General features: G+C 42.1%; 1 protein-coding gene across 4 annotated transcripts in view; it reads right to left on the bottom strand.

Annotated features, from left to right (window-relative positions):
• Nucleotides 1-7,211: 7,211 nt before the first annotated feature.
• The window catches only part of SLC7A2 (solute carrier family 7 member 2), a 135,445-nt gene continuing 114,819 nt past the window's right edge, over nucleotides 7,212-27,837 (bottom strand). For all 4 annotated transcript variants that reach the window (XM_056558991.1, XM_056558963.1, XM_056558974.1 and 1 more), the window contains exons 9-12: nucleotides 24,219-24,424; nucleotides 21,208-21,374; nucleotides 17,313-17,421; nucleotides 7,212-10,642 (exon numbers count right to left, since the gene is read on the bottom strand). In XM_056558991.1, coding sequence (XP_056414966.1) covers nucleotides 10,446-10,642; nucleotides 17,313-17,421; nucleotides 21,208-21,374; nucleotides 24,219-24,424 — 679 coding nt within the window. In that variant the 3' untranslated portion in view covers nucleotides 7,212-10,445. The remainder of the gene's footprint in view (nucleotides 10,643-17,312; nucleotides 17,422-21,207; nucleotides 21,375-24,218; nucleotides 24,425-27,837) is intronic.

Here is a 27,837-nt window from a genome sequence, read left to right as displayed (position 1 = left end):
CCCACTTGTGCTACTTATTGTATTTTTATTCATATATATTTTTTATTTAATAAATATTTATTCCTTTTTAGCGTCTGTATTTATTATTTTTATTTTTAGTACTAGACATTTTGTTATGGCATACAGGGAGCCATAAGTAATACCTGGTAGCTATACCTTTAGACATTTTGAAGTGCTAGTATAACTATATACAGTATTACAAGGACTGAAAGGGTTTTTTGGGTTTTAGCACATAAAGTTCCTTCACTGTATTATGAAAAGTTACACATTTTTTTTAATACATTCTCTGTATCCATTTCCTGTGGTTTTGAAGATCTGTTTTCAGCATTCAATGGAACCTTTAATGGATGAAAATGTGTCTTGGTCATGTGATCGGTAAAAGTGAGCAGGATGTTACTAAATAGATAACAAATAACAGTACTGTAAAGCTGTTATATATTTTAAATAGCTGTGGTCTTAACACTTGGCCAAGCATCCGTCTTTGGAGAGAGGAAAGTAGACAACTCTATCGACAGCTTATTTTCCCAAGAACAAAAGAATTGGGCAGTTGAAACACAACTTGCCAATAGCCATCTTCCCCATAATCTACTATCTTGGAGAGCCAGTAGGGTGACAACCATATAGGAATTTCCTGGTTACATCGGCAGTTTTGCTGCAGATAATGATTTTAATGATCACAAAAAAAAAATTGCAATTGTGGTCAGGGCTAAACAAACGTACCGTTGACTTACCTGAAGATAGACCAGCTGATCTTTCACCTTCTCTCGTACCTTAACCTGCAACATAATTGACTAACATCAAATACATGTAAACACAAGCGGTTGAACTGTGCCCAAAACCACAACCCTGGATCTGCCTTTAGTGGGGAAAAAATTACACCATGTAGGTAGAACATGAATAGCTTTATTTAAATCAAAGCACCAAATATTTGAAAACAACAGCCATTTCAACACAAGGATCAGGTATATATGTGGCAAAGCAGCCAGACCTCCCTCTACCTAACTTCTTAATTATGTGAGGAGGCACCTTATGGACAGAGGCTGCTGAGGTGGCCCCGATATGAAAAGAGTGCCCAGAATAGCCACTGGGATCAATACCCATTCCTAATCAAAGTCCAAACATGACTAAAAACCGTGACATGGTAAGGGCAGCAGAGTCGAAAGGCAACAATGGAGAACTGTCCGGTTTATCACTTAATGCCCTCAATAATTCAGATAACACTGCAACAGGACACCACTGATTTTCTGACGGAAAATACTTGATTACCGTCCCCCACCTGCATGTTTTAGTAACCTTAAGCGACAATTCATAACAACCATTCAACCACTTAAGCTGTGACTTAGTTATAGCCCTTGCATTCCTCGATACACATGAAAACTCCCCAGGCCGGAGAAAACCATAGAACACTAGGTAAATGGCGGTTTTCAACACTAAACTAAGCAGGAAACCAAAGGGGCCAGCGTCCAGCTGAGCAAACATATCTCTAAACATGTCTGCAGTAATAGGTTGTTGGCCAGGAGATTTGGGTGCTCTACTCAACTGGACCCCTTTTAGAGCTGCTTTAACTACATGTATAGTCAGTATGGATGGTTTGTCCGGAAAAGAGAGAGAGATGAAATGTTGAATGCCATCTAAATACTGTTTGATAGTAGAGTAGGAGATATTGAGTACTGAGTGGCAAAAGCCGATGAAAGACAGGATGATATGTGTATCAAATGAAAAAGGAATATTGCACAGTGAGAGGTAGCATTTGTAAGATGTAAGAGCAGCTTCGTAAGATCTTCTAGTACTGGGAGCCAGAGAATTCTTGATAAGTGTGGCGGCTATGTCAGTGAAATGTACTAATCCATCATTAACGTGTGGCATAATGGCACCAGAAAGCTCACAGGATCCGCATCCGGCATGACCTGAAAGAAAATGTTTAGTTTAACTCGAGAGTGCATCTGCTGCAATATTTTTTGCACCGGCAATATGTTGGCAAATAAAATTTAAATTGTGCTGAAGCAAAAGCCAAAGAAGCCTCCTAACGAACTTCATGACTGCTTGCGACTTAGACCTTCCCTTATTCACAATCTCTACAATCACTGCATTGTCGCATAAAAACAGAACAGTACACTTGACCCAATTGTGCCCCCAAGTTTGCGCAGCCACATAGCCGCGTAGCGATAGGGTAAATCTCAAATAAAGCCAATGTCTTGTTAAAACCAACAATTTCAAGTACTTCAATCGGCCACTGGCCGTTCAGCTAGTGGTTTCCAAACCCACTGACGCCGATGCGTCTGTGATCACTCTAGGTGAGTTAGCCGAGACTGTTGGTATAAACAGTGAAATACCATTCCACTCTGCTACTGTATATATCTGTCCCACATAACTAAATCGATCGTTGCTTGTGGGTCTAGATGGATGTCACTATCTTGATCTGGAGCAAGAGAAAGTAAGGCTAGAAGTCGTGAGATAAACGATCTCCCATGTGGGATTATGTGCATAGCAAAAGCTAGTATGCCTAATAGACTTTGTAGTTCCACCTAGGTAGTAACCTGAGAAATAGTGAACTGGTGAATAATGTCTTTGATTCTATGTAGTTTCTCTGTGGGTAAGCTAGCCTGCCTTTCCACTCTGTCCAGGACCACAACCAGAAAAGTCAAACGCGTGACAGGACCCTCTGTCTTTTTAGGAGAAACCGGTACCCCAAGGTGATTAAATAGCTGTAGCAATCTAGTCAGGTCGGAATACAAATTCCAATACAAATTCTTGGAAAGTCAGTTTACGACTAAGCCTGGCATCCTTGCTCTTCAACACAACTGACAGTTCTTGGTTTCAGTGTGATCCTGTGAAGAAATGATGAAGGATGTCAGGTTAACGTCTTTACCATCCAATATATCCTTTTGAACAGACGCAGGTACAAAATTCGCCGGGGCAACCCTCGGTGCTCTGATGGGCATACCTGACCCTGCAGCCTGAGATGTCGAGGGCGTCGCCACTGCATCAGTGGCTGTAAATTCCCGAACATTGCCTCTTTCAAGCACCTCCAACTTTGAGTTGAAACTGGACATAGATGCCATCACGGAGGTCATCATGGCATGAAGCTGATCTAAAGTGGTAATAGAAGACTGTCCTGGGACCATCTCCTCACTACTCCCTGCTCCCGGATCAGCCATCAAAAGTTTGTATAGTTGAGCTTTGCGGGCCGATGCTGGGGATATAATGCCCCTCCTATGTAGCTCCTCCATTAGTTTCAGGATAGTCCATGTTGATACGGCAGTGGAGCAGTGAATCCGTTGAACCTGTGTGGATGATGGCTGTACCAGGGATTGGATTCTAAGGTGCCACTGGTTTTCACCAGAGCCCGCCGCAAAGCAGGATGGACTTGCTGCGGCAGGCGGAACCCAGATCGTTACTCCTGATACGACTCGTCCACACAGGCTGCTGAGGTGTTACATGTAATGTGAGGTAAGATAAGATGAGGCAAACTTGTAGTCTGGACAGGCAAGAGGTCAGGGCAGGCGGCACAAGAGTGTGGTCAGGAACGAAGCTAGGAGGTCAGAGGGCAGGCGGAACAGGAGCAAGGTCAGGTCACAAAGCAAAAGGTCTGGAACATTGTAGACAACACACAACTGGAACGCTTTCTCTAGGGCTAGTGAGCACAAAGATCCAGCAAGGACAGGAAGGAAGTGTGGGGTTAAATAGACACAGGACCAGACAAGTACCAATCAATGGTGCACGGGCCCTTTAAATCTGAGAAAGCCGGCACATGCGCGCCCTAGCAGGCAGGAGCATTCGTGTCGACAGCAGGGAACAGTGGAGAGGACAGAGATGCGGAGAGGAGAGCGAGAGCCTGGCGTTCGCATGTGGGCACTTCCCGCGATGCAAATGGCGGCAGAAGCAGCACAGGAGGATGGGAACGGAGCGCGCTAGCACCCAGCATGTCTGGCTGCAGTGCTACTTGTGACACATGATCTATATGCCAAAGACACTGCCCCATGTTCAGAACTCCTGGCCGGGGTTTCTGGTACTGACAGTGGATCCTCTATGTCTGACCCGTGAGACATACTTGCTGAAATCCAACCTGTCCAGTCCAGAAACCGGTGCCAAGGAAAGAAATGCAGATAATCGTGAAAACCTGCTAAACTGTCCTAAAACCCTGTAGACCCTGCTACTGACCTGCAGCACACCTAGCCAAACCAATGCGTCCAGAACCCCAGAAACTAAAATAATATAACACATCAGTAACACCTGAAAACCGTCATCCCTGAAGTGATCTTAACCTACAGACAAGGTAGTGCTTGTAACCCAAGATGTACAATACATGACCAATCGTGAATAGACGACTATATTAACATCGATTACATACAGGGGAAAACGTATGAGAATAACGTAAGCAGTGTGTATACAAGGAGAAATGTGCAAGAACAATCGTGCTATGACTATAGCAATACGGGATTTATGTAAAAAGCACCCTTTGTGCCGAAAAGGAACAGTGAAGCAGAGTGTGAAACTGATATGAGATATGCGAACTTGTTGATCCGAAGACGTGTCGGTAACAACAATAGCGCCATGGCCTCCCCTGAAGATGTGTCAGTATTAGTGGGAAAACCCCAGCCTATGTGTGACAGCTGCCCTGAAACAAATCAAATGGCAGCAATGTCGCAGTGGCCCCTCCCCTGAAGACATGTCAGAGTTAGCGGTAAAGCCAACTGCCTATGTATAATGTCGACGTTGTATGTGGGCCTGGTCTTCATAAAAACGGAATGCCACTGCCTGACCTCATGTGATATTGCTGCTCTTAAGACATGTCAGCAACAGCAACCAAGCAAGAGGTTACCCCTGAAGATGTGTCAGGACTAAATGGCAACCCTAACTTGTATGATACCATTGATGCTCTGAAGACGTGTCAGTATATATTAACCATGCAGCAGTCTCCCCTGAATATGTGACAGAATTTGCAGTAAAACCACTGCCTATGTGTGTGATGGTGAGGACAGCTGTCTGCCCTAAAAAGTAGAACGAGACTGCCTAGAATATGATAGTGACTTTCTTATGTAGCTTACGCTATTATTAACAGGAAGAAAGGGAGCATAGCTGTGCACCGCACAACAACCGACCTCTTGCTGACAGCCTTTTGCTATCAACGTTGAATCAGGTCCAAAATGTACCAGCTAAACTAAAAAGACACAAACATGTACATTAATGACCCGGCTTTCCCCCCATGCTTATACATTATTGCCCTCATTTACTAAAGTCCAACCGACTCTTTTTCTCGGTTATTGCGCCTAAATTTTTGTTGCAAGGTCTGTGCGACTATTTATGCAACTAAATTTTAGTCGCACAACCGACGCTTTAGAAAACACTCGGAGTGATTTTTTTTCACTCTGAAATGGACGTGTTTTATGCAAAAATGGGCGTTTTACCGACAAAAAAACAAAAAATACTCGGAGTACTTCCAAAATCACTTCAGAAAAAGTGTGAGTTTGACAGCCAAGAGGCTGAGTGAAAATCCAAAAATGGAGTGATTTCTAACAAGGGACTGTTTGCCATTGTGTTTTTTGTGAAAACCTGAAAACATTTTGTACAGTTCAACACTTATGAATAAAATATTGAATGCTATTGTGATAGTTAGTTTATATATTTTTTTCTTTTTAACACATTTGCAATATTAGGTTTAAATCAATTTAACACCCAAGCTGATAAACAAGGATAATTGTAATGTTTGTAAAATTATAACACATGAATACTTTTGAGTCATAGAAACATTTTTAAACAAACAAGTCTAAACCATTTTGACTCACACAACAAATTTCTTTAGCTCAGAGTTTGTGCGACACAATTGACTAGTGCGACACAAAAATCGTGCGACAGAAAAAAAAACGAAATGTGCGACAGAATAGTAAATAAGCCTGAAAAAAAAGACGAGTATTGAAATCACTCCAGAATAAACACTTCACTCTTAGTAAATCAGGGTCCATGTGTGCATATATACACGTAAATACACATACAAATATTTATATACCCATACATATCAATCCACCTTGGAATTTTTTTTTTTTTTTATAATATATATATTTTTTTATTAAAACAGTTACAAGGGTCAAAGAAAAACCTACATATAAGCCAAACCATTCATACAAAGCATCGCATCATGCAGCTAGCATTTGGAACGTGTGGTTTGTGACGGTAAACAGTAGAGTATGAGACCAAAGCAGATATAAGACCCTGTATCGAACAGATAACCGTGTAGCTTAGTGCATTAACCGTGCACCAATGAACACTATCAGCTACTCCGCCGGGCAGCCTGATTTGCCAGGCTGTATGTTAACATCAACAATAATAACACATGCAGCCATGCTGGCTGAGCCAGAAATGGACCCGTAACATGACACAGTCGATTAGCCTTTCACTGGCCAAGGCAGGACATAGCTGCGGTTGGTGATTAGCAGAGCCGCAGTCTTACATGTCAGGCACCGAAAGCCTGAAGAGGACTGGGCCAGACGACAGTACAGCGGTGTCAGCGGCACTGGGGGAGTGATGTTTATATTTATTATTTTTACTCTGACAGCCAGGGCATATGGGATAAAGCAAAAAAAATGCACTGGAATTCTCCATAAACACAAAAAGTATATCAAAAAGTTGATCTGCTTTAAATTAAACTGGAAAATAGAAACACTAGAAACTAGAAAATCTTTTCTAAAGGAAAGTTAGAATGTGTTCCCCGCCGGCCCCATAAGTAGTCCCCTGGGCAGGAAGATATACATACCTAGTCCTGTCTTCTCCAGCTGTAATTATGCCCCCTCAGCAAGACTGACAGCCCTCATCACCGCTTTGCTCCTTAAGCAGACAGAGCAGAGTTATGACCCAGGCTGTGGCCGGGCTGTCAGTCATGCTGAGGGGATGTAATAACAGATGGAGCAGACAGGACTAGGTAAGTATAGCTCTCCACCCAGGCAGCTGGCAAGTGACACTTTCTAACTTTAATATCCTCACCATCCCTGCAGGCAGGAACGTCTCCTGGGGATGGTGAAGAAGAAGATTATAGCATATATAACGCTTGCCACATGTTATATATGGTAAAAGCTGATGACAGGTTCCCTTTAATAAAGATAATTATGTTTATTTGTTTATTAATTTTAGGTTGAAATATTTTGTTATTTTTTTTTCTTTTGAACAAGTAGTAACCTCTTGAAAGATAAGCAAAAAGGTCAGTAATAAAACAGATGGTATATTTAATATATTTATTTCTGTACACTACACTTTAAATTGCTATTATTCCATATATCAACAAAGAAGAAAATAAAAGTAATACTTTCAGTATAAGAAAAAGAACAAATATACAAATTTATACAAAAAGATAAACCCTGGTTTTATTATAGTAGAAAAGCATAGCTCTTACAGTCTTAGCAAACTGTATAAAATACAAAATATACCGAGTTATGAAAACTTTTGAAATGTGAGAATTAGTGCTAAGGGCTATTAGTGTAACAGTGTTAGACTACTATGGATAAATGTAGAGACATATGTATAGATACTTTATATAGACCACTAGATAACTATCAGAAAACTCTTTATACCGGCAGTACGGCATTTGCCAACACAGTGTTTATTTTATTGTGCTGAGATTTTAGTTTTTTTCTGGTAGTATTTAACTACTTTGTAAATAATACTATCTACTGTACAACATAATAACAAAATTCACAATACATTAGGACAGTATGACCAAACAATATGAAACACTAAGAGACAACATATGTTGTCCATTGCTGACCACTGAATACGTAAGGTCATGGGTTCTCAACTCTTATTCAGTATCCACCACTTACATTGCTTAAGGTCACTTCAATGTCAGTTGAAGTGAGTCATGAATTTAAAGCCGAAACCTGTTGCAGTAAGTGAATACACAAAATTCAAACTCCATACATCAGCTTGCGACACTTTCAGAGCATTAACCAGGGTATTGTACTTTAGATTGCTTAGCAACCACTGACTCCCTGTCTGACTGACCACTTTATGAGAACATCTAGCTATAAATACAGAAGAGGCCAATGGGGATTTGCTAAATATCAAACTGCCCTTCAATGCTGCAGGAGACATAATGCAGCTTCTAAATAAAAAGTAATGGAGACAAAAGGAGAAATGGGCAGGAGCGTGGAATAATGCTCTTTGTGCTCTTAATGCTCTTTGTGAACAGTAATAGGTTTCAAGGGCCTGGTTCAAAATGGCTGCCTTTACTATGTAAAGTAATAGTTTCAGTTTATGGGGTCAGTGTTTTTTTTTTTTTTTAGCTAGAACAAAAATGTTTACAATGTATAAAGCAATGACCTTAAAAGGTAGTTAAGAATTATTTTATAAAATATGACTTTGCAAAAGTAACAAATATAGAAATCAATTGTAAATAAAATTATTACATTAAGATCTCTTAGTTAAGGGAATACTAAAATGCACAGAAGTATGTTGCTTGCTCTTCTGTGTACAATTTCAGATTATGGACTCATCTGTTTCAAACATGTCTATCCAAACATTGAATAACCCTGAGCTTTTTTAGTACTGTTCCAATGTTCCACCTTTAACCAGTGTTCAAAATCATTGTGAAGTGGGTGGCCAAATGGTAAAAGGAATTTGTGTCCTGTTTACATGGTTAAAAATAAATATACAGTGAAACTTTTTCAAAAGACTGTGCCCTTGAGAAGACCACCCGTTATCGAGACTTTCTAGTCTTTAATACATTTGGCACATTTTAGGATTCCACTTAGACACCCCTTTACTAGACACCTCTGGAAAGTATGTAATGAGGTGCAAAAAGTGTCTGGAGCACAAAACAAATTTGGTGCATTGCATGTAGGCCAGGCAATTCGCATATTCTGTACCAGAATGATGGTGTATCTGTCATTGTCTGGTCCAAAATACAGACTGAAAACTGCATTGTGTAACCAGGGATAATCCGATCATAAGAACATTATGTAACATTCTCAAACAATGTAGTGCACATACATCCTGCAAACCGTGTCAGCCAATTACAATAACAACATGTCAAATTTTTTTTGGTCGGGGTGTAGGTGTTCAGACTCCCACCCACTGCTAGAATGAGTAACGAGAAGCACTCAGCTGAGTACTTCTCTCCCCGCCTTTCTGTTTGACATGTTACAATATTTTTTTTAAATAATAGTAAAGATTAAACTTCTTAAAGGCTTTGGACACCTTTTGAAAAGTATTTTTTTTCTTCTTGTTATGCACTTATTATGGTGCAGAAATGTTTTATTCTATAGGTATTTAAAAAAAAAAAACTTTTTCTTCTAAAACCTTTAAATTGTGCTGTATGAGCTCTATTTTCTCTTCATACTTTTACACAGCCTTTATCATTTTCCCAATGAGAATGCCTTGTATCTGCTCCGCCGTCACTTTCCAACATGTGTAAGTTTTCCTACAAGTGTTCTCTTCCCCCTGTCTACTAAATAAGTTGGTGTGCAACCTCCTCCCTGCTGTTATCTTTGATAAGAAGGTTAGGAGATTTCTAATGAAGACTATGTCGAAAGTCGCTGCTTTTTGCATTGAGGAAACAAATCAACAGTAAAAAAAAGTCATTGCAAAGGTGTTCATAGCCTTTCAAGAAAGCTCTTGCTGGCTTCTTCGGAAAATTGCAGACTCACACTCAGTACATAAAGTTATTTTTACACCTCTCTTTTTTCTTTTAAATGACTCATTACTTACAATATAAAAAAGATAAACAACATGAATATACAGTTATAAGAAATGCATTCTGGGAGGTTGATCCTCACAGGACAATCTGACAGTCTTTTATGGCTATCCAAACAGGGATCATCTTAATTATATTAATGCTTTCCTGTTAGTAAAAAAAAATTTGATGTTAATAGTTTTTGTTTGTTGTAGATCTTTCCTAGGTCACTTGACCATTGAGCTCAAAGATTGAATTTTGCCATAGCCATGTTAGATTAAGACACTGTGTCCACTGAGAAGCTCTCTCAAGAAATGACTGCTGATCTCATGACTGTCATTGTTTAAAAATATGAAGAAAACTACGGAAAAAAAAAACAACGAAAAAAAACGACATTGTCTATTTTAGTGACAATTAAATACTATTCAGGAATACGGCCTATTGCCCAATTGAAAGAAAAAGGTTTCAGGTTGAGGTTCTGATTGGACATTCACTGAGAAGCATATACTGTACATCTTAAGACATTTAGATACAAAATAAAGCAGTTTAGCAGCAAGGCGTCAAACCCCTCTCACTTTTTTAGTAGACATGGAAAATCTAAAAAGTTGTTTTTGGGAGAACACATGGATCCATACAGCAGAACTTTATCGTACTCTGATCTTTTGGCAATCCATAACATTGCACACAATACATTTAATTTCAAATATCGGATCAAATAACCTAATGCAGGTACAGTGTGCAGCTTGATTGAAGGATGCATATACATCTTCCGTGCCAAGTATCACTAGCATTCACTTGTCCTTTCGTGTAAAATAAAATGGTCACTTTCTTTTGCGTTTTCCTCTTCATTTTCCTTTCCTGGCATTTTCTCCTCCACTCCACTGTTGTCTGAGTTACTGTCTTCATCTTCCTCATCTTTGTGTTTTTTGAGTTTGCCTTCAACACTGTTTCTTATGCCATAGGCAAAGTAAATTACAAATCCTTCAAAACAAGAAAAATAAAATTAAAATTGGCATAAAATGACTTGTCCCATAAACTCAGTGACACATTAGGTGGCAATATTATATACAGTGGGGATCAAAAGTTTGGGCACCCCAGGTAAAAATTTGTATTAATGTGCATAAAGAAGCCAAGAAAAGATGGAAAAATCTCCAAAAGGCATCAAATTACAGATTAGACATTCTTATAATAAGTCAACAAAAGTTAGATTTTATTTCCATAATTTACACTTTCAAAATAACAGAAAACAAAAAAATGGCATCTGCAAAAGTTTGGGCACCCTGCAGAGTTAATATCTTGTACTGCCCCCCTTTGGCAAGTATCACAGCTTGTAAACTCTTTTTGTAGCCAGCCAAGAATCTTTCAATTCTTGTTTGAGGTATCTTTGCCCATTCTTCCTTACAAAAGTCTTCCAGTTCTTTGAGATTTCTGGGCTGTCTGTCACGCACTGCTCTTTTAAGGTCTATCCATAGATTTTCAATTATGTTGAGGTCAGGAGATTGTGAAGGCCATGGCAAAACCTTTAGTTTACGCCTCTTGATGTAATCCCCCATGGATTTCAAGGTGTTTTTAGGATCATTATCCATTTGTAGAAGCCATCCTCTCTTTAACTTTAGCTTTTTCACAGATGGCATCAAGTTAGCATCCAAAATTTGCTGAAATTTTATTGAATCCATTTTTCCTTTTACTCGTCAGATGTTTCCTGTGCCACTGGCTGCAATACAACCCCAAAGCATGCTTGATCTATCCCCATGCTTAACAGTTGGAAAGAGGTTCTTTTCATTAAATTCTGTTCCCCTTCTTCTCCAAACGTACCTTTGCTCATTCCGGCCGAAAAGTTCAATTTTAACCTTATCGGTCCACAGAACTTGTTTCCAAAATGCATCAGGCTTGTCTATAAGTTCATTTGCAAAGTTCAAATGCTGATTTATGTGGTGAGGACGTAGAAGAGGTTTTCTTCTGATGACTCTTCCATGAAGACCATATTTGTACAAATATCTATTTATAGTGGAATAGTGTACCACAACTCCAGTGTCTGCTAGATCTTTCTGGAGGGATTGTGCAGTCAAACGGTTTTTAATTGTTTTTCTCACAATCCTGCGAGCTGTTCTGTCTGATATTTTTCTTGGTCTTCCAGTTCCTGATGACTGCCATTTCTTAATTACATTCCAAACAGAGGATATTGACATCTGAAAACATTTTGCTATCTTCTTATAGCCTTCTCCAGCTTTGTGAGCGTCAACTATTTTCAGTTTAAGATTTCTAGACAACTGCTTAGAAGAACCCATGGTGCTGATTGTTGGGGCGAGGTCAGATGAGTCTGGGCATTTAAAACCTTTGAGATTGACATCACCTGGTCTTCCCAGATGATGATTGAGAACAATCCATGACACTGGCAGGTCTCAGCTTTGCAAAGGGGGCAGTGCATGATATAAATTCTGCAGGGTGCCCAAACTTTTGCAGACACCATTTTTTTGTTTTCTGTTATTTTTAAATTGTAAATGATGGAAATAAAATCTAACTTTTGTTGATTTATTATAAGAATGTCTAATCTGTAATTTGACACCTTTTGGAGATTTTTCCATCTTTCCTTTGCTTCTTTATGCACATTAATACAAATTTTTACCTGGGGTGCCCAAACTTTTTATCCCCACTGTAACTGTCTTTAAAGGGGTACTCCACTGCCCCAGCGTTCGGAAAACATTTTGTTTTGAACGCTGGGTGTGGGCTGCGGTGGGTCATGACATCTCGGCCACGCCCCCTCAATGCAAGTCTATGGGAGGGGGCGTGGTGGCTGCCATGCCCCCTCCTATAGACTTGGATTGAGGGGGTGTGATGTGATATCATGAGGGGAGCATGGCTATGAGATCACGCCCTCCGCAGCCTGCACCCAGCGTTCGGAACAAAATGTTCTGAACACTGGGGCAGTGGAGTACCCCTTTAAAGCAAAAATGCTTCAACTTCAGGGTGGGAAGACGTAGGCCATGCTGGGCAGTGCAGTTTCTGAGGCAACCGTACTACGCTTATCGCAGATGTGTGCACAAACCCTTTTCCAATGAATGGGACTTGTGCACGGAACTTTTTCACCACCCAGGGTGGCCTGTGTCTACCTACCCTGGACATGAAGATTGTACAGGCTTTGGATTTATGTTTTAGTGTAAAAAATACCCCTTTAACTCTTTCTGTGCTGTGTTTTCTTTGGTTGTGCAGCCTTCCTTCTATAGGCTCCTTCTACTTGAGGGCACCCTCGGTTGCCATAGAAGCCAGCTAATTCACTCATTAGATGTATCAACTCAGGTCAGTCTGCACCTTTAGCCTTCATCAGGGCCAGCATTAGGGCAGGGCAATCCGGGCAATTGCCCAGGGCCCCCATCCCCCAGGGGGCCCCCTGCGGGCTGCTCAGTGGCGGATCAAGGGGGGGATCCACCACTGAGCAGACCGCAGGGGGCCCTGTCACATTCAGGACATCCCTGTGTCCCGAAAGATCTTCTCGGGACACAAGTATTTCCTGGTTACCTTTCTGCAGCCCCACGTTAACTTTCAAAACACAGGGGCCGCCAGGAGGTAGCGCACACAGGGACGTCACTGACGTCCTGTGCGTGTGCCCATAGGAACGGAGGAGCCGAGCATTGAGGAGTACGCGCGCATGGTAAGTTACCTGCACATCATCTTCAGTGCTCCCACCACCGCTCCTCCAGTCTCGGTGACCCCTGACCGGAGGAGCGGTGGACGGAGCACTGAAGTGGGGCAGTACACATACATACAGCCTCCAGCCATATACTGTATATGGCTGAAGGCTGTATGTCTGTGGGGGAGCTATACTGCACCTAATGTGTGGAACTATACTACACCTACTGTGGGGAACTATACTGCACCTAATGTGGGGGAACAATGCTGCACCTAATGTGGGGGAACTATACTGCACCTAATGAGGAGGAACTATACTGCACCTAATATGGGGGAACTATACTGCACCTAATGTGGGGGAACAACAACCTAATGTGGGGAACTATACTGCACTTAATGTGGGGGAACTATACTGCACCTAATGTGGGGGGGGAACTATACTGGACCTAATGTGGAGGAACTATACTGCACCTAATGTAGGGGAACTATACTGCACCTAATGTGGGGGAACTTTACTGCACCTAATGTGGGGGAACTATACTGCACCTAATGTGGGCGAACTATACTGCACCTAATGGGAGAGAACTATACTGCCATTCTAATGTGGGGGAACTATACTGCCAACCTAATGTGGGGGAACTATACTGCCAACCTTATGTGGGGGAACTATACTGCCAATCTAATGTGGGGGGACCTATACTGCCAACCTAATGTGGGGGAACTATGCTGCCAACCTAATGTGGGGGAACTATACAAAAATATAAAACTGTACTATTCTGATCCCTATAACTCTTTTATTTTTCTGTATATGGGGATGTATGAGGGCTCATTTCTTGCCCAGGGCCACGCTAAGCCTAAAACCGGCCCTGGCCTTCTTATGGCCTGTGTATAACCCATCTCTGTTCCTGGACTCTGCCTTTTGTCTTAAAGGGGTTTTCCAGGGAAAAACGTTTTTTTTATATATCAACTGGCTCCAGAAAGTAAAACAGATTTGTAAATTACTTCTATTAAAAAAAACCTTAATCCTTTAAATACTTATGAGCTGCTGAAGTTAGGTTGTTCTTTTCTGTCTAAGTGCTCTCTGATGACACCTGTCTCGGGAACTGTCCAGAGTAGAAGCAAATCCCCATAGCAAACCTCTTCTGCTCTGGACAGTTCCTGAGACAGACAGAGATATCAGCAGAGAGCACTGATGTCAGACAGAAAAGAACAACTCAACTTCAGCAGCTGATAATTATTAGAAGGATTAAGATTTTTTAATAGAAGTAATTTACAAATCTGGAGCCAATTGATATATAAAAATATTTTTTTCCCCTGGAATTCCCCTTTAAAGCGCAACTGTCATGGGAATTATACCCCCAGACTAATAACATGATAGTATAGATGATGATACGTGTAATGCAGCTGTACTTTTGGCTGCTGTTTATCACTCTTTATCAGCAGGAAAATAGTTTTATCATGGGGTCAGCAACTGTTGGATAGGCGTGGCTGGGGACCTTAATGCCCCACCTCCGCCGCGCCTATCCCCTGTAAGTGAGCGCTGGGACCACTGTGTGATTGACACACAAGTCCCCACCCCCGATGTCCATGATGTGCGGGCCGTGACTCCACTGAGCCTATACATATAATGTGCACCTTTATGTTATATGAAATACAGTGCCCGTACTCTTCTTTCTTCTCCTGGTGCCGGAGACGCGCTGCTTCTGCTTTAACTATAGGCAGTGAGCTCGCTCCCTGCCTCTTGCACTGCGCAGGCGCACTGAGCTGGCGGCAGACAATGGGAGCGAGCTCACTGCCTATAGTGAAAGCAGAAACAGCGCATCTCCGGCACCAGGAGAAGAAAGAAGAGGAGAACGGGCACTGTATATTATATAACATAAAGGTGCACATTATATGTATAGGCTCAGTGGAGGCCCACACATCATGGACATCGGGGGGGGGGGGACCTGTGTGTCAATCACACAGTGGTCCAGCGCTCACTTACAGGGGATAGGCGTGGCGGAGGTGGGGCATTACGATTCCCAGCCACGCCTATCCGACTGTTGCTGACCCCATGATAAAACTATTTTCTGGCTGATAAAGAGTGATAAACAGCAGCCAAAAGTACAGCTGCATTACACGTATCATCATCTATACTATCATGTTATTAGTCTGGGGGGTATAATATCCATGACCGTTGCGCTTTAAACATTGCATTTTCAGTCTAGCGCCTGTGGTTCTCCACCTGGATCCTGACTACAGCCTACTCCTGACTACACTTTTTACCTTGTCCTTTTAATAGCTCACATGGGACTTTTAGTTGTACTCCTGCTTCTGTACTGGCTGTATGTCCTGGTTCCATCTAACCATCTCTGTTCCCCTAGGCACAATACCAGTTGTGCCTAGGGGTACATTATCCTAGGGGTTATGCCTAGGGGTACATTATCTTACATTATCTTGTGACAACAGATATCAGATGAGCCAGGGAATTGGCTCTTGGAAGCAAAAAAATCAAGATTTCTTCCTTCTGAAGGAGAGCAAATTTTAATCTCTATAATGAAAGTCAGTGCACTTCATGACCAGCAGCAAAGCAACTCACAGTTGATTAAAAAAAAATTAATAGTTTTCAACCTCAGTACCCCTTTAATGTGAGTTTTCAGAATGTGAGTTTTCAGAAATCTTCAATATTAAAGGGGTACTCCACTGGCCATCATTTGAAACATTTAGTTCCAAACGCATGTGTGCATGCTGCGGAGGTCAATGTTTTAAACACTGGCCAGTGGAGTGCCCCTTTAATATTGAAGATTTCTGAAAACTCACATTCTGAAAACTCCCATTAAAGGGGTACTCCGGTGGAAAATCATTTTTTTCAAATTAACTGGTGCCAGAAAGTTATACAGATTAGTAAATTAGTTCTTTTTTAAAAAATGTATCCTTCCAGTACTTATCAGATGTTGTATATTACGGAGGAAGTTCTTTTCTTTCTGGAGTTTTCCAGTCTGTCCCCAGTGCTCTCTGCTGACACCTCTGTCTGTGTCAGGAACTGTCCAGAGCAGAAGAGGTTTGCTATGGGGATTTGCTCCTGCTCTGGACAGTTCCTGAGACGGACAGAGGTGTCAGCAGAGAGCACTGCAGTCAGACTGAAAAGAACTCCAGAAAGAAATACAACTTGTTCTGTAGTATACAGCAGCTGATAAGTACTGGAAGGATCAAGATTTTTTAATAGAAGTAATTTACAAATCTATAACTTTCTGGCACCAGATAATTTGAAAAAAAAATTGTTTTCCACCAGAGTACCCCTTTAAACTCAGCTTTTGGTTGGCATTAACCTTAAGGCTTGGTTCACACTGCGTAAAATTTGTTGCATATTTTTTTTATACACATGGATTTGCTGCAATCTTTAAAAATGTGCCCTGATTTCACAGGATATCCTTGTGGAAAAAAAGATCAGTATCTCCTGAAAATTTTACGTTGTGTGAACCCAATCTTCACATGATTATTTTTTGTTTTGAGTAATGGCCAGGAGCCACAGTTTACTCCAAAATATCTATGTATTAAATATAAAGGAACAATCATGACTCTGCAAACATTTGCTGAAAACCCCATAGAAAACCTGCTCTGGACAATTCCTGACACGGACAGAGGTGTCAGCAGAGAGCACTGTGGTCAGACTGGAAAGACCTTTACAAATTTCTCTGTAGTATACAGAAGCTGTTAAGTACTGGAAGGGTTAAGTTTTTTAAATACAAGTAATACAAATCTGTTTAACTTTCTATCCCCGGTTGATTAGAAAAAAAATTTTTTCCACCTGAGTAGCCCTTTAACACCAGTATTATACCATCCAAACTGCCAATGTTTGGTGGATGGAATATGTGTGTACTAATGTAAATTGCCAGTGCATATGATCATAACTCAAGACAACTATGGCGAGCCATACAGCTTGAGGTCATAAGCAACATGCAGATCCGGAGCCACTGCTTTGACACCACTGGTATACGTTATAGATTCCTATTACTTCACATAGTATGATTTCAGCATTACTTACCTAGAGCCATCCAAACACTAAATCTTATCCACGTGTCCCCACTAAGCTGCACCATTAAGTAAACATTTACTAAGACACTAAAAACAGGCAGAAATGGTAGTAGTGGAACCTGTAGGGATAAAAAAAAAGGAATAAAATGAAACTATACTGCTTATTTTACTTTGTGCATACATTATACCACTAACTACTCTTATTAAAAATTCTAAGAAGAATAAGTACATGTGGCCGTAGTTAGAAAGGTGCATTCTAGACATGGAGTAAAGGCTACACACACATTGGAATGGATTTTTATTTATTCTTGCATTGCATTTATTATGGTTCAAAAAAAGTTTTTTTTTCCATAGGCCCTTATCTTTGTTTCAGATTTGCTTGTAAATAAGTTAGCACCACTGCAGGTAAGGGAGATGCAGGAAGGTGACGGGAAAGATGTGGAATTCAAGCATTTACAGTAAAATTACGTAGCCGCCACGCCTTCTCCCATAGACGTGAATGGAGGGGGCGTGGCGGCTTGCATCACCAGCCAACGGGCACGCAGGGGAGCTCGCTCCGTGCACCCAATGACAGGGGTGCCGCACCAGAGGGAGATCGTGGGGGTCACCAGCTGTGGGACCCCTGCAGTCTAACATCTTATCCCCTATCCTTTGGATAGGGGATAAGATGTTTCCAGCAGAGTACCCCTTTAAGGCCTTGTTCACATTAGTGTTAGGAGCTCCATTTGCTGATTCTAATGACAGAACTAGAGATGAGCGAACTTACAGTAAATTCGATTCGTCACGAACTTCTCGGCTCGGAGGTTGCTGGCTTTTCCTGCATAAATTAGTTCAGCTTTCCGGTGCTCACTTGGGCTGGAAAAGGTGGATACAGTCCTAGAAGACTCTTTCCTAGGACTTTATCCACCTTTTCCAGCCCACCGGAGCACCGGAAAGCTGAACTAATTTATGCAGGAAAAGTCAGCAACCGCCGCGCTGAGAAGTTTGTGACGAATCGAATTTACTGTAAGTTCGCTCATCTCTAGACAGAATTTTAGCAGATAAAAGCAATCCTGCAGGTCAGGTTTTTTTCCCTTCTAAAATCCTGCAAAATAATGGACATCAAACAAAATCCTGAGCCCATTCAAAGTCAATGGGACCTGTCTGGATCTGTTGGTGTCTGTTATGACCCTCTGTCCAGCTCTGCTATCAGCATCTGTAATATAGTCCCATAATGCTGATGTGAACATAGCCTAAGATAGGCAACTTCCAGGGTGGGCAAAGGCATAAAATAAGAACCCCTGATCTCCAACACTTTGGGCTCACAGGCCCTTATTTACAGCTGTAATTCATGGCACATATACAGTGATCCCTCAACTTACAATGGTCTCAACATACAATGGTTTCAACATACAATGGTCTTTTCTGGACCATCGTAAGTTGAAACCAGACTCAATGTACAGACAGTCCAGATCTGTGATACCTGTCAATGGCTGGAAGAATCGGCCAATCAGAATGGGCATTCACTGGTAAAACCCCTGTATTACTGAAGCGTATGCACTGACTGGTGTCTGGTAGCGCCCCCTACAGTACAGGGAGGTATTACATGTTCTGTACTCTTTACCTGTCTCAGGGTTAGTTGCTCCTTTGGACACCAGGTGAGGGCGACTCCATTACTTTTTAGGACACTGTGTACTGTACAGGACCCTGAAGAAGCTCCTGTCCTCTACATAGACCAGTGTTTCCCAAGCAGTGTGGCCTCAGCTGTTGCAAAACTACAACTCCCAGCATGCCCGGACAGCCAACGGCTGTCCGGGCATGCTGGGAGTTGTAGTTTTGCAACAGCTGGAGGCTCCCTGCTTGGGAAACACTGACATAGACAGTGATTACAGCTCCCAGCAGATCTTTCTTACTTTTATATGTAAGGATTTGATTTATCTGTATTAGTTATCTACTTATTTTTCTTTAATCCTCACTTTTTCCTATTTTTGGATGACATTTTGGTGACTTTAGAACCAATTACCAGGTTTCCATAGAGTTCTGGTCTCAACATACAATGGTTTCAACATACAATGGTCGTGCTGGAACCAATTAATATTGTAACTTGAGGGACCACTGTAGTACAGGCTGAAGATCTACCAGAAGCAGCAGCAGAGGCTCGGTCTCCCTCCCTTAATAGCCATTGTCTCTGCTACTCCCCTCCCCCTCCCAGCTTATTTATGATTAATTGATTTAATCCATTGATTCCAGTGGTAAATCAGATTAGAAGATTGTTCAGCAGAGGAGATATAAGATATTGAGAGTAAAACCGAAAAGAAAGAGTAATCAGGAGAAAATAGGGCATAGATGAAAACAAGCCTAGAGTCACAATAAAGGAGAGGCAACTCTTATAAAATGGAATTAAGTATAACTAAAAAAAAATAGATAATAATAATAATCATCCAGCAGATCACTGATATTTCAAGCTTTTCTTTATCTTAAAAATGCTGCTTTACTGAATTCTGCTGCATGTATAACTAAAAAAAAGATCTACATTGTCCTTCACTGTTCTACATAGCTATTAGAGATGAGCGAACTTACAGTAAATTCAATTCGTCACGAACTTCTCGGCTCGGCAGTTGATGACTTTTCCTGCATAAATTAGTTCAGCCTTCAGGTGCTCCCGTGGGCTGGAAAAGGTGGATACAGTCCTAGGAGACTCTTTCCTAGGAGTGTATCCACCTTTTCCAGCCCACCGGAGCACCTGAAAGCTGAACTAATATATGCAAGATAAGTCATCAACTGCCGAGCCGAGAAGTTCATGACGAATCGAATTTACTGTAAGTTCGCTCATCTCTAATAGCTATCTATATGTTACAGTATGTACAGGTACATAGGTATAAACAATCTGAGATTGGAAATCACAGGGAATGACAACTTTGAGCAGGGTATGTACAAGCCAGTGATGTCATGCAAGTCACAATATTCAGCACAACAGTATTATCCAATTGGATCTGATTTAGGAGGGATTTTTGCATTGGTTTTCACTTTTCCCCATTACCGGTACCCTAAGCTGTATAAGACCTTGCATCATTGATATATTAAGGGACATCTTTATTGACAGCATCTGATGATTTTTTTACATACCGTATTTTTCGCCCTATAGGACGCACCGGCATATAAGACGCACCCAATTTTAACGGTGCAAAATCTAGAAAAAAAAGATTCTGAACCCAACAGTGATCTTCAACCTGCGGACCTCCAGATGTTGCAAAACTACAACTCCCAGCATGCTGGGAGTTGTAGTTTTGCAACATCTGGAGGTCTGCAGGTTGAAGACCACTGGTATAGGAGTCCCCGCCGCTCCGGACCCGTCACCGCTAGTCACCGCTGCCCTGGATGTCGCCGCGTCCCCGGGGTGTCCCCGACGCTCCGGACATCTTCTTCCCCGGGATCCACGCTCTCTGTCGCCGTCATCACGTCGCTACGCACGCCGCTCCTATTGGATGATGGGACGGCGTGCGCGACGACGTGATGACGACGATGGAGAGCGCCGGCCATGCAGGGGATCCCGGCACGGCGCAGACACCGAGGAGGCAGGTAAGGTCCCTCCCGGTGTCCTGTAAGCTGTTCAGGACGCCGAGATTTCACCGCGGCGGTCCCGAACAGCCCGACTGAAGCCAGGTTAGTGTTATTTTCACTTCTGAAGGGTTAATACAGGACATCACTCACGATCGGTGATGTCCTGTATTAGCCGCGGGTCCCGGCCGTTGATGGCCACAGGGACCGCCGCGATAGGTGTGTATTCGCCTTATAAGACGCACCAACTTCCCCCCCCCCCCGTTTTGGGGAAGAAAAAGTGTGTCTTATACAGCGAAAAAAATGGTAGATTCTTCTAATATGGGGCTACAATATACATATTCCCAAGTTTACTTTACAATATTTACCATAAAAACAACTTTATGCTGGTTCTGAGGTTGTTTCCAGATGACGAAAATGATCGAAAAGATGAGTATGATGAATACAATAAGAAGTGCGATACTCCACATCTCCAGATTTGCTATGGCTTGGACTGCATAGGTTGTAAGAACACTAAGTGCGCAAATTATAATGGCTGCAAAAGAAAAAGCAGGAAACAATAGAATGTTTAATTCCTATACCCGTTTATTACACACAAGTGAATATGTTCAGCTTATACATTGGTTTATTGTATTACATAGTTTCCTGTCCAGCCATTTCAAATTGGCGTCTCTCAATGTCAACTCACATTTCCACAGCAAACCATTAAAGGGGTTATCCATGAAAAAACTTTTTTTTTTATATCAACATGCTCCAGAAAGTTAAACAGATTTGTAAATTACTTCTATTAAAAAATCTTAATCCTTTCAATAATTATCAGCTGCTGAAGTTGAGTTGTTGTTTTCTGTCTGGCAACAGTGCTCTCTGCTGCCAACTCTGCTTGTCTCGGGAACTGCACAGAGTAGAAGAGGTTTGCTATGGGGTTTTGCTTCTAAACTGGGCGGTTCCCGAGACAGGTGTCATCAGAGAGCACTTAGACAGAAATGAACAACTCAACTTCAGCAGCTCATAAGTACTGAAAGGATTAAGATTTTTCAATAGAAGTAATTTACAAATCTGTTTAACTTTCTGGAGCCAGTTGATATATAAAAAAAAGTTTTTCCCTGGATAACCCCTTTAAACCAAAGCTTTGAAGTCAATGTACTTCCATTGTTTTTTCAGTAGTATCCTCCTGAGTATTCTTACTATCTGCTAACATAAAGATCATAACCAGGAGACAATGTTTACATGAAGAATAAACCAAGTAAACTAGGTAAGGAATATTATTTTTAGGTGGAAAAAAACAAAACCCTTACATAACCTGTCTGCGGTGACACAACCAACACCACACAATAGAGTTGAAAGGGGTACTCCAGTGGTAAACAATTTTTTAAAATCAACTGGTGCAAGAAAGTTATACAGATTTGTAAATTACTTCTATTTACAAATCTTAATCCTTCCAGTACTCATCAGCTGCTGTGTGCTCCATGGGAAGTTGTTTTCTTTTTGAATTTATTTTCTGTCTGACCACAATTCTCTCTATTGGCACCTCTGTCCATGTCAGGAACTGTCCAGAGTATGAGTAAACCCCAATAGCAAACCTTTCCTGCTCAGGACAGTTCCTGGCATGGACAGAGGTGGCAGCAGAGAGCACTGTGGTCAAACAGAAAAGAAATTCAAAAAGAAAAGAACTTCCTGTGGAGCATACAGCAGCTGATAAGTACTGGAAGAATTCATGTTTTTTGTAGAAGGAATTTACAAATCTGTTTAACTTTCTGGCACCAGTTGATTTAAAAAAAAATGTTTTCCAACGTAGTACCCCTTTCAAATCCAACAAAAAAATATATATTTCTTTATATATCACTCAGTACCTAATCCTGACCATGTACATCTAATTTTTATGTGTCTAGCACCTTTATTTTTTATTTATCCACCCCCTCCCTCAGTATGCTGTATCTGACAGGGCCCATTTAAGCCTATGTTCTCATAGCATATATTACCTAGAACATATTTTTCCATCGGAAAAGTCTGACATTAAAAACGCAGCAGAAATCTGACACATACTCTTCGATTTCTGCAGTAAATTTCAGTTCTGGTTGCTGATTTTCCTTACCATAATATGCATCAAAAATGTATCAACAAGTGCAAATTTATATTTTGTAACATATTTCAAATCCATAGTGGAGAAAATCTGCAGTGTAGTTAGTTCATAGTATAAATTATACTGAATATTCCAATTGGAAACATGTAGCTTGTGGCTGCAGACTGGACTTGATGCCTCCTGTGACTCTGTACACACACTTAAAGGGGTACTCCGCCCCTGGCATCTTATCCCCTATCCAAAGGATAGGAGATAAGATGTTAGATCGCCGCGGTCCCGCTGCTGGGGACCCCAGGGATCGCTGCTGCAGCACCCCACTATCATTACTGCACAGAGCGAGATCGCTCTGCACGTAATGACGGGCTATATAGGGGCCAGAGCAGCGTGACGTCATGGCTCCGCCCCTCATGACACCACGGCCCGTCCCCTTAATGCAAGTCTATGGCAGGGGGCGTGACGACCGCCACGCCCCCTCCCATAGACTTGTATTGACGGGGGCGGGTCGTGACGTCACAAGGGGCGGAGCCGTGAAGTAACGATGCTCCGGCCCCTGTATTGCCCGTCATTACGTGCAGAGTGATCTCGCTCTGCACAGTAATGATAGCGGGGTGCTGCAGCAGCGATCCAGCAGCGGAACCCCGGCGATCTGACATCTTATCCCCTATCCTTTGGATAGGGGATAAGATGTCTAGGGGCAGAGTACCCCTTTAAGCAGAGGCTCCACCCAGTGCTTATATGTGGGAGGCTCTTGGGGGATCCCATTGGTCATCCCTAGGTCACCTGGTCGCTGATACCTCCTGGGTAACAATAACATGACAACTCACAAGGTAAACAGTCTTAAAGTAACAATGCTTTCTTCATACATTACACAGTATAATACATAATAAACATATTTACATGGGGGACAGATGCGGGGGGGGGGGGGGGGGGGGCAGGGGACACTGAAGGAAGGCTGCCTGACAGGGCAGAAAGAGTCCGGGGTAGCACCTCCCATACTGGGCCACCACATACATATATATATATATATATATATATATATATATGCAGCATCTACAACAGGACCACATATCAAATCTATTTTGTCTTGCTAAGTCCCTTATGATTCAATGACTGGGATAAAGATTAGACTTTACATTGACCACCTTTCTATTTTCACATAATACCAGATTAGAACATTTTAAAAGGAACAGTTCAAGAAAAATTTTAGGAAGCAGCATCATGACTTAACCTTTGTACAGACATAATCATAATCAATTATAATCAATCATAATCATAATCAATCCATATGCAAAATCTTACCTAAAAGTCCCACGAGTAGGCTAACCACAGAAGCGGACTGTTCTGTTGGTAGGCTGGGGGGATACAGAAGGGAGCGAAAGCTAAATCCCTGTTCTTGTAGGATAATAATTTGGGATTCATTCATCATTGACTCTCTCTCTGACGCAGACAGCATTTCTTTATCTGGAACACATTTAGGCTTCTCATAACCAAGGCCAGGCTGGTACCTATAACAGTAATACATTAAAAGTGAATGGAATAACACTTGCATTTGGGCATCTACATATACAATATATTTAGCTTGTGAGAGAATAAAATGCAAATATCAAGCACTGACCCTCCTATGCATTTTTGCCATGTTCCTTAATTTTTTACCCAATTTCCGTAGCCCTTGACATGTCCCTTTTCTTAAACTGTCAAGTAGATTTACAAATGATTTGTACAGTATGTTAGTGTCCATACACAGAAGATCAGCCAAAAGCTGTCCAGGCATGCTGAGGGTTGTAGTTTTGCAACAGCTGGAGGCCCACTGGTTGGGAAAAACTGAATTAGACGAATGACGATTGAACCTACCAGTTTTAAATAGACTGGTTGACCATCTAATGTGTACACAAGTGTCCCTACGACCCTACGTTCATGTTGTCAGTCACCCCTGTCTGAACAGTAGGGGCTGTCTGTGAGGGTCACCACAAGTAGAGTTAATGTTCTTCTCTCTGTAGCAAAGCAAAAAGCTTAGGAGAACAGTTCTCTGGACCTGTCAAGCCCCAGAGGCAGTTTGTGAGGCCCTGGCCCTGAAGAAAATGACCCTTAAAGAGGTACTCAAAAGGAAAAAAATGTTTGACATCAACTGGGGCCAGAAAGTTATACAGATTTGTAAATTACTCCTATTTAAAAATCTTTAGCCTTCCAGTACTTATCAGCTGCTTTATACTACAGAGGAAGTTGTATGGTTAAAGTCTGACCACAGTGCTCTCTGCTACCACCTCTGTCCATGTCAGGAAGTTTCAAGAACATGAGCAGATCCCCATGGGAAACCTGGAAAGTTGCTGACAAAACCAGAGGTGACAGCAGAGAGCAATGTGGTCAGACTGGAAAGAAATACACAACTTCCTCTGGAGCATACAGCAGCTGATAAGTACTGGAAGGATCAAGATTTTTAAAAAGAAGTAATTTACAAATCTGTTTGACTTGATTAGAAAACCTTTTTACTCTGGAGTACCCCTTTAAGTATGGCTAAAATGTAATGTTAATAATAATCTTTTGTTTTTCTCTGTAGATCAAATCAGCCATAATATATTATTTTAACAGTTGATAGTACAGATAAGCTGATAAACTGCATCTACTACAGCTCTGGACAGCTGTAAGGTAAGTTAAGGCAAATTCCCAAGGGGGAGAGAGCGAGGGACTTGGTAGAATGATATAATAGCTAAGAGCTAACACATGACTGTGCTGCAGAAGCCAATTTCAGCTTCACTTCTAAAAACTCACTGATAACTTGCAGATTTAGACCACCCAATGCAAAACAATGCATGGGTCAATAATTCCGGTCGTCTCCAGCGATTATAATGGTGTGGTGGCCCAGTACGTGAGGTGTTACCCCGTACCCTTGCTGCCCTGTCAGTTAGCTTCCTGCAGTGTCCCCTGCCCCCCCCCCCCCCCCCCCGCATCCATTTATTGTAATTGTATATAATAATCCCTATGTTATATATGTAAGAGTATTATATCTTTAAGACTGTTTACCGTGTGATTTGTCATGTGATTGTTACCCAGGAGGTATCAGTGACCAGGTGACCTAGGGGTGACCAATGGGACCCCACCAGAGCCTCCCTTATATAAGCCCTGGGTGGAGCCTCTGCACAATCTCTTAGTCTTTGCTGAGGTCAAGTCAAGTCGTGCCTAAGTGAGTGTCCAGAGTCAAAGGAGGCCTGAAGTCCAGTCTGCAGCGACAAGCTACAAACCTGCAAGTAAGCCACAGTCCCAGTCTTGTTAGTCACAAGTCAGTCAAGTCACAGTCATCTGTCTAGTCAACGTGGCCTGCACTAAAGTGTCCACCTCTACTACAAGTTCCAGCAAGCCCTTAAGGTCACCTGGTCACCTCCGTGGGCCTGGCTGAACTGTATAGACTTTTCCACCAGTCCAACCTCAGTAAAGCTACCATTGTCCATAAATTGGTGTCGGAGTCATTATTGCCCCCGTGCCTAGCCCAGGATCCAGTGGTATAACTTTGGGTGGTATTGAGGATAAGTAAATAGTAGATATGGCACTCCCTCTATAATGGTGCCCAAGTAGGAATCCCAATCCTCTTTATGAATGTAATACAAACTTGGCACTCATTTGCTAGTGAATCAGTGGATTTTTATTATGACAGTCCATAACATACAATATTGATGTTTTCCTTCCCAGACCTTCCTCAGAATTTTACAGTACTGGTGTGGAGGGGAGATTGGAGAGGAAAAACAACCAAGTGCCGTGCTGAAGAGGAGGATGTGCAGTGACCGGTGATGAGAATAAACCAAGCCCTGCTGTCATGAATACAAGGGGTTTATGCCATCTGCCCCTAGGGTAATTCCATCTGCCCTTTGCATCACACCCTCTACCACAACTTTTGGATACCGATGTGCGCCTTATGCCTAAAGTCCTCCCCCAGTCTGAACTGTGTCCAGTATTGCAGAGTAAAAAGCACAAGCATGCACGTACGACAAAAATTGCGCCAGAAAGTGTACGGGACTTTGCCAGTGAAAAGTGCTTTACCCGAGGCGCTTGTGAAATAGAGGGGGAGGTGAAGAAAAGACTGTTATCTGCTACTGTGAACTGTGTGAACTGTATAGAGGTGGTACCTGAAAGGGTTAATTTGGTCCGGTGTTTCCCACGCATGTAAGCGGTCACAGCTCCGCCCCGTAAGTCCCCAACGGTGACGCCTCTTCAATCAAGCGAGGAGGAACAAAAAAGCCGCCCTGTGCTGCACGGGGAAAGATTTTGCTGACCAGACCTAGACAGGAAGTTCCCTGGGTGCAGCCATCTTGGAGATTCCGGCTGCTGTGCCCATCTCCGGCAGTCACCCGCAAAGCCACGCTGCATCACAGGCTCTGCAACCACCACCAATCATCAGTATCAAGTCTCCGGTGCCCGAATCTGTCATTATTGTCATGTTACTGTCTGCAAGTCTGGTCTCAAGACTGTTCATCACAGGGTACCTGCAAAACAGAGGGGGGAGGACCGTCCATCAGGAAAACAGTCATCCGGTCCAATTCCAGAACGACCTAAGTCAGGACTCTCACTTTATCTAAAAATTGTTGTAGAAGTTGCACCGTTGGAGGTGTTGATAGATACAGGGTCACAAGTGTCTTCTATACCTAAAAGTGTTTTCTATCAGCATCGGGATGCTAGTTTATTATGTGAGCCTGATGATATTAACTTCCCAGTAGTTGCGAGTAATGGGCAACCAGTCCTCAGACATGGATACTGGGAGCCAAGGAACGAGGAGTCACTCACGGCCCTTGGGTAAGCTGCTTTCTTCTCCACTCTGGACTTGACCAGTGGATATTGGGAAGTGCCCATGGCCGTGGAGGACCTAGAAAAGACAGCCTTCACGACACCATGGGACTGTTCGAGTTTAAAAGTATGCCATTTGGGTTATGTA

This window comes from Hyla sarda, chromosome 1 (assembly GCF_029499605.1).
Source record: "Hyla sarda isolate aHylSar1 chromosome 1, aHylSar1.hap1, whole genome shotgun sequence".
Lineage (NCBI taxonomy): Eukaryota > Metazoa > Chordata > Amphibia > Anura > Hylidae > Hyla > Hyla sarda.
Note: the sequence above shows the minus strand (reverse complement) of the source record. Positions and strands in the feature narration are given on the sequence as shown.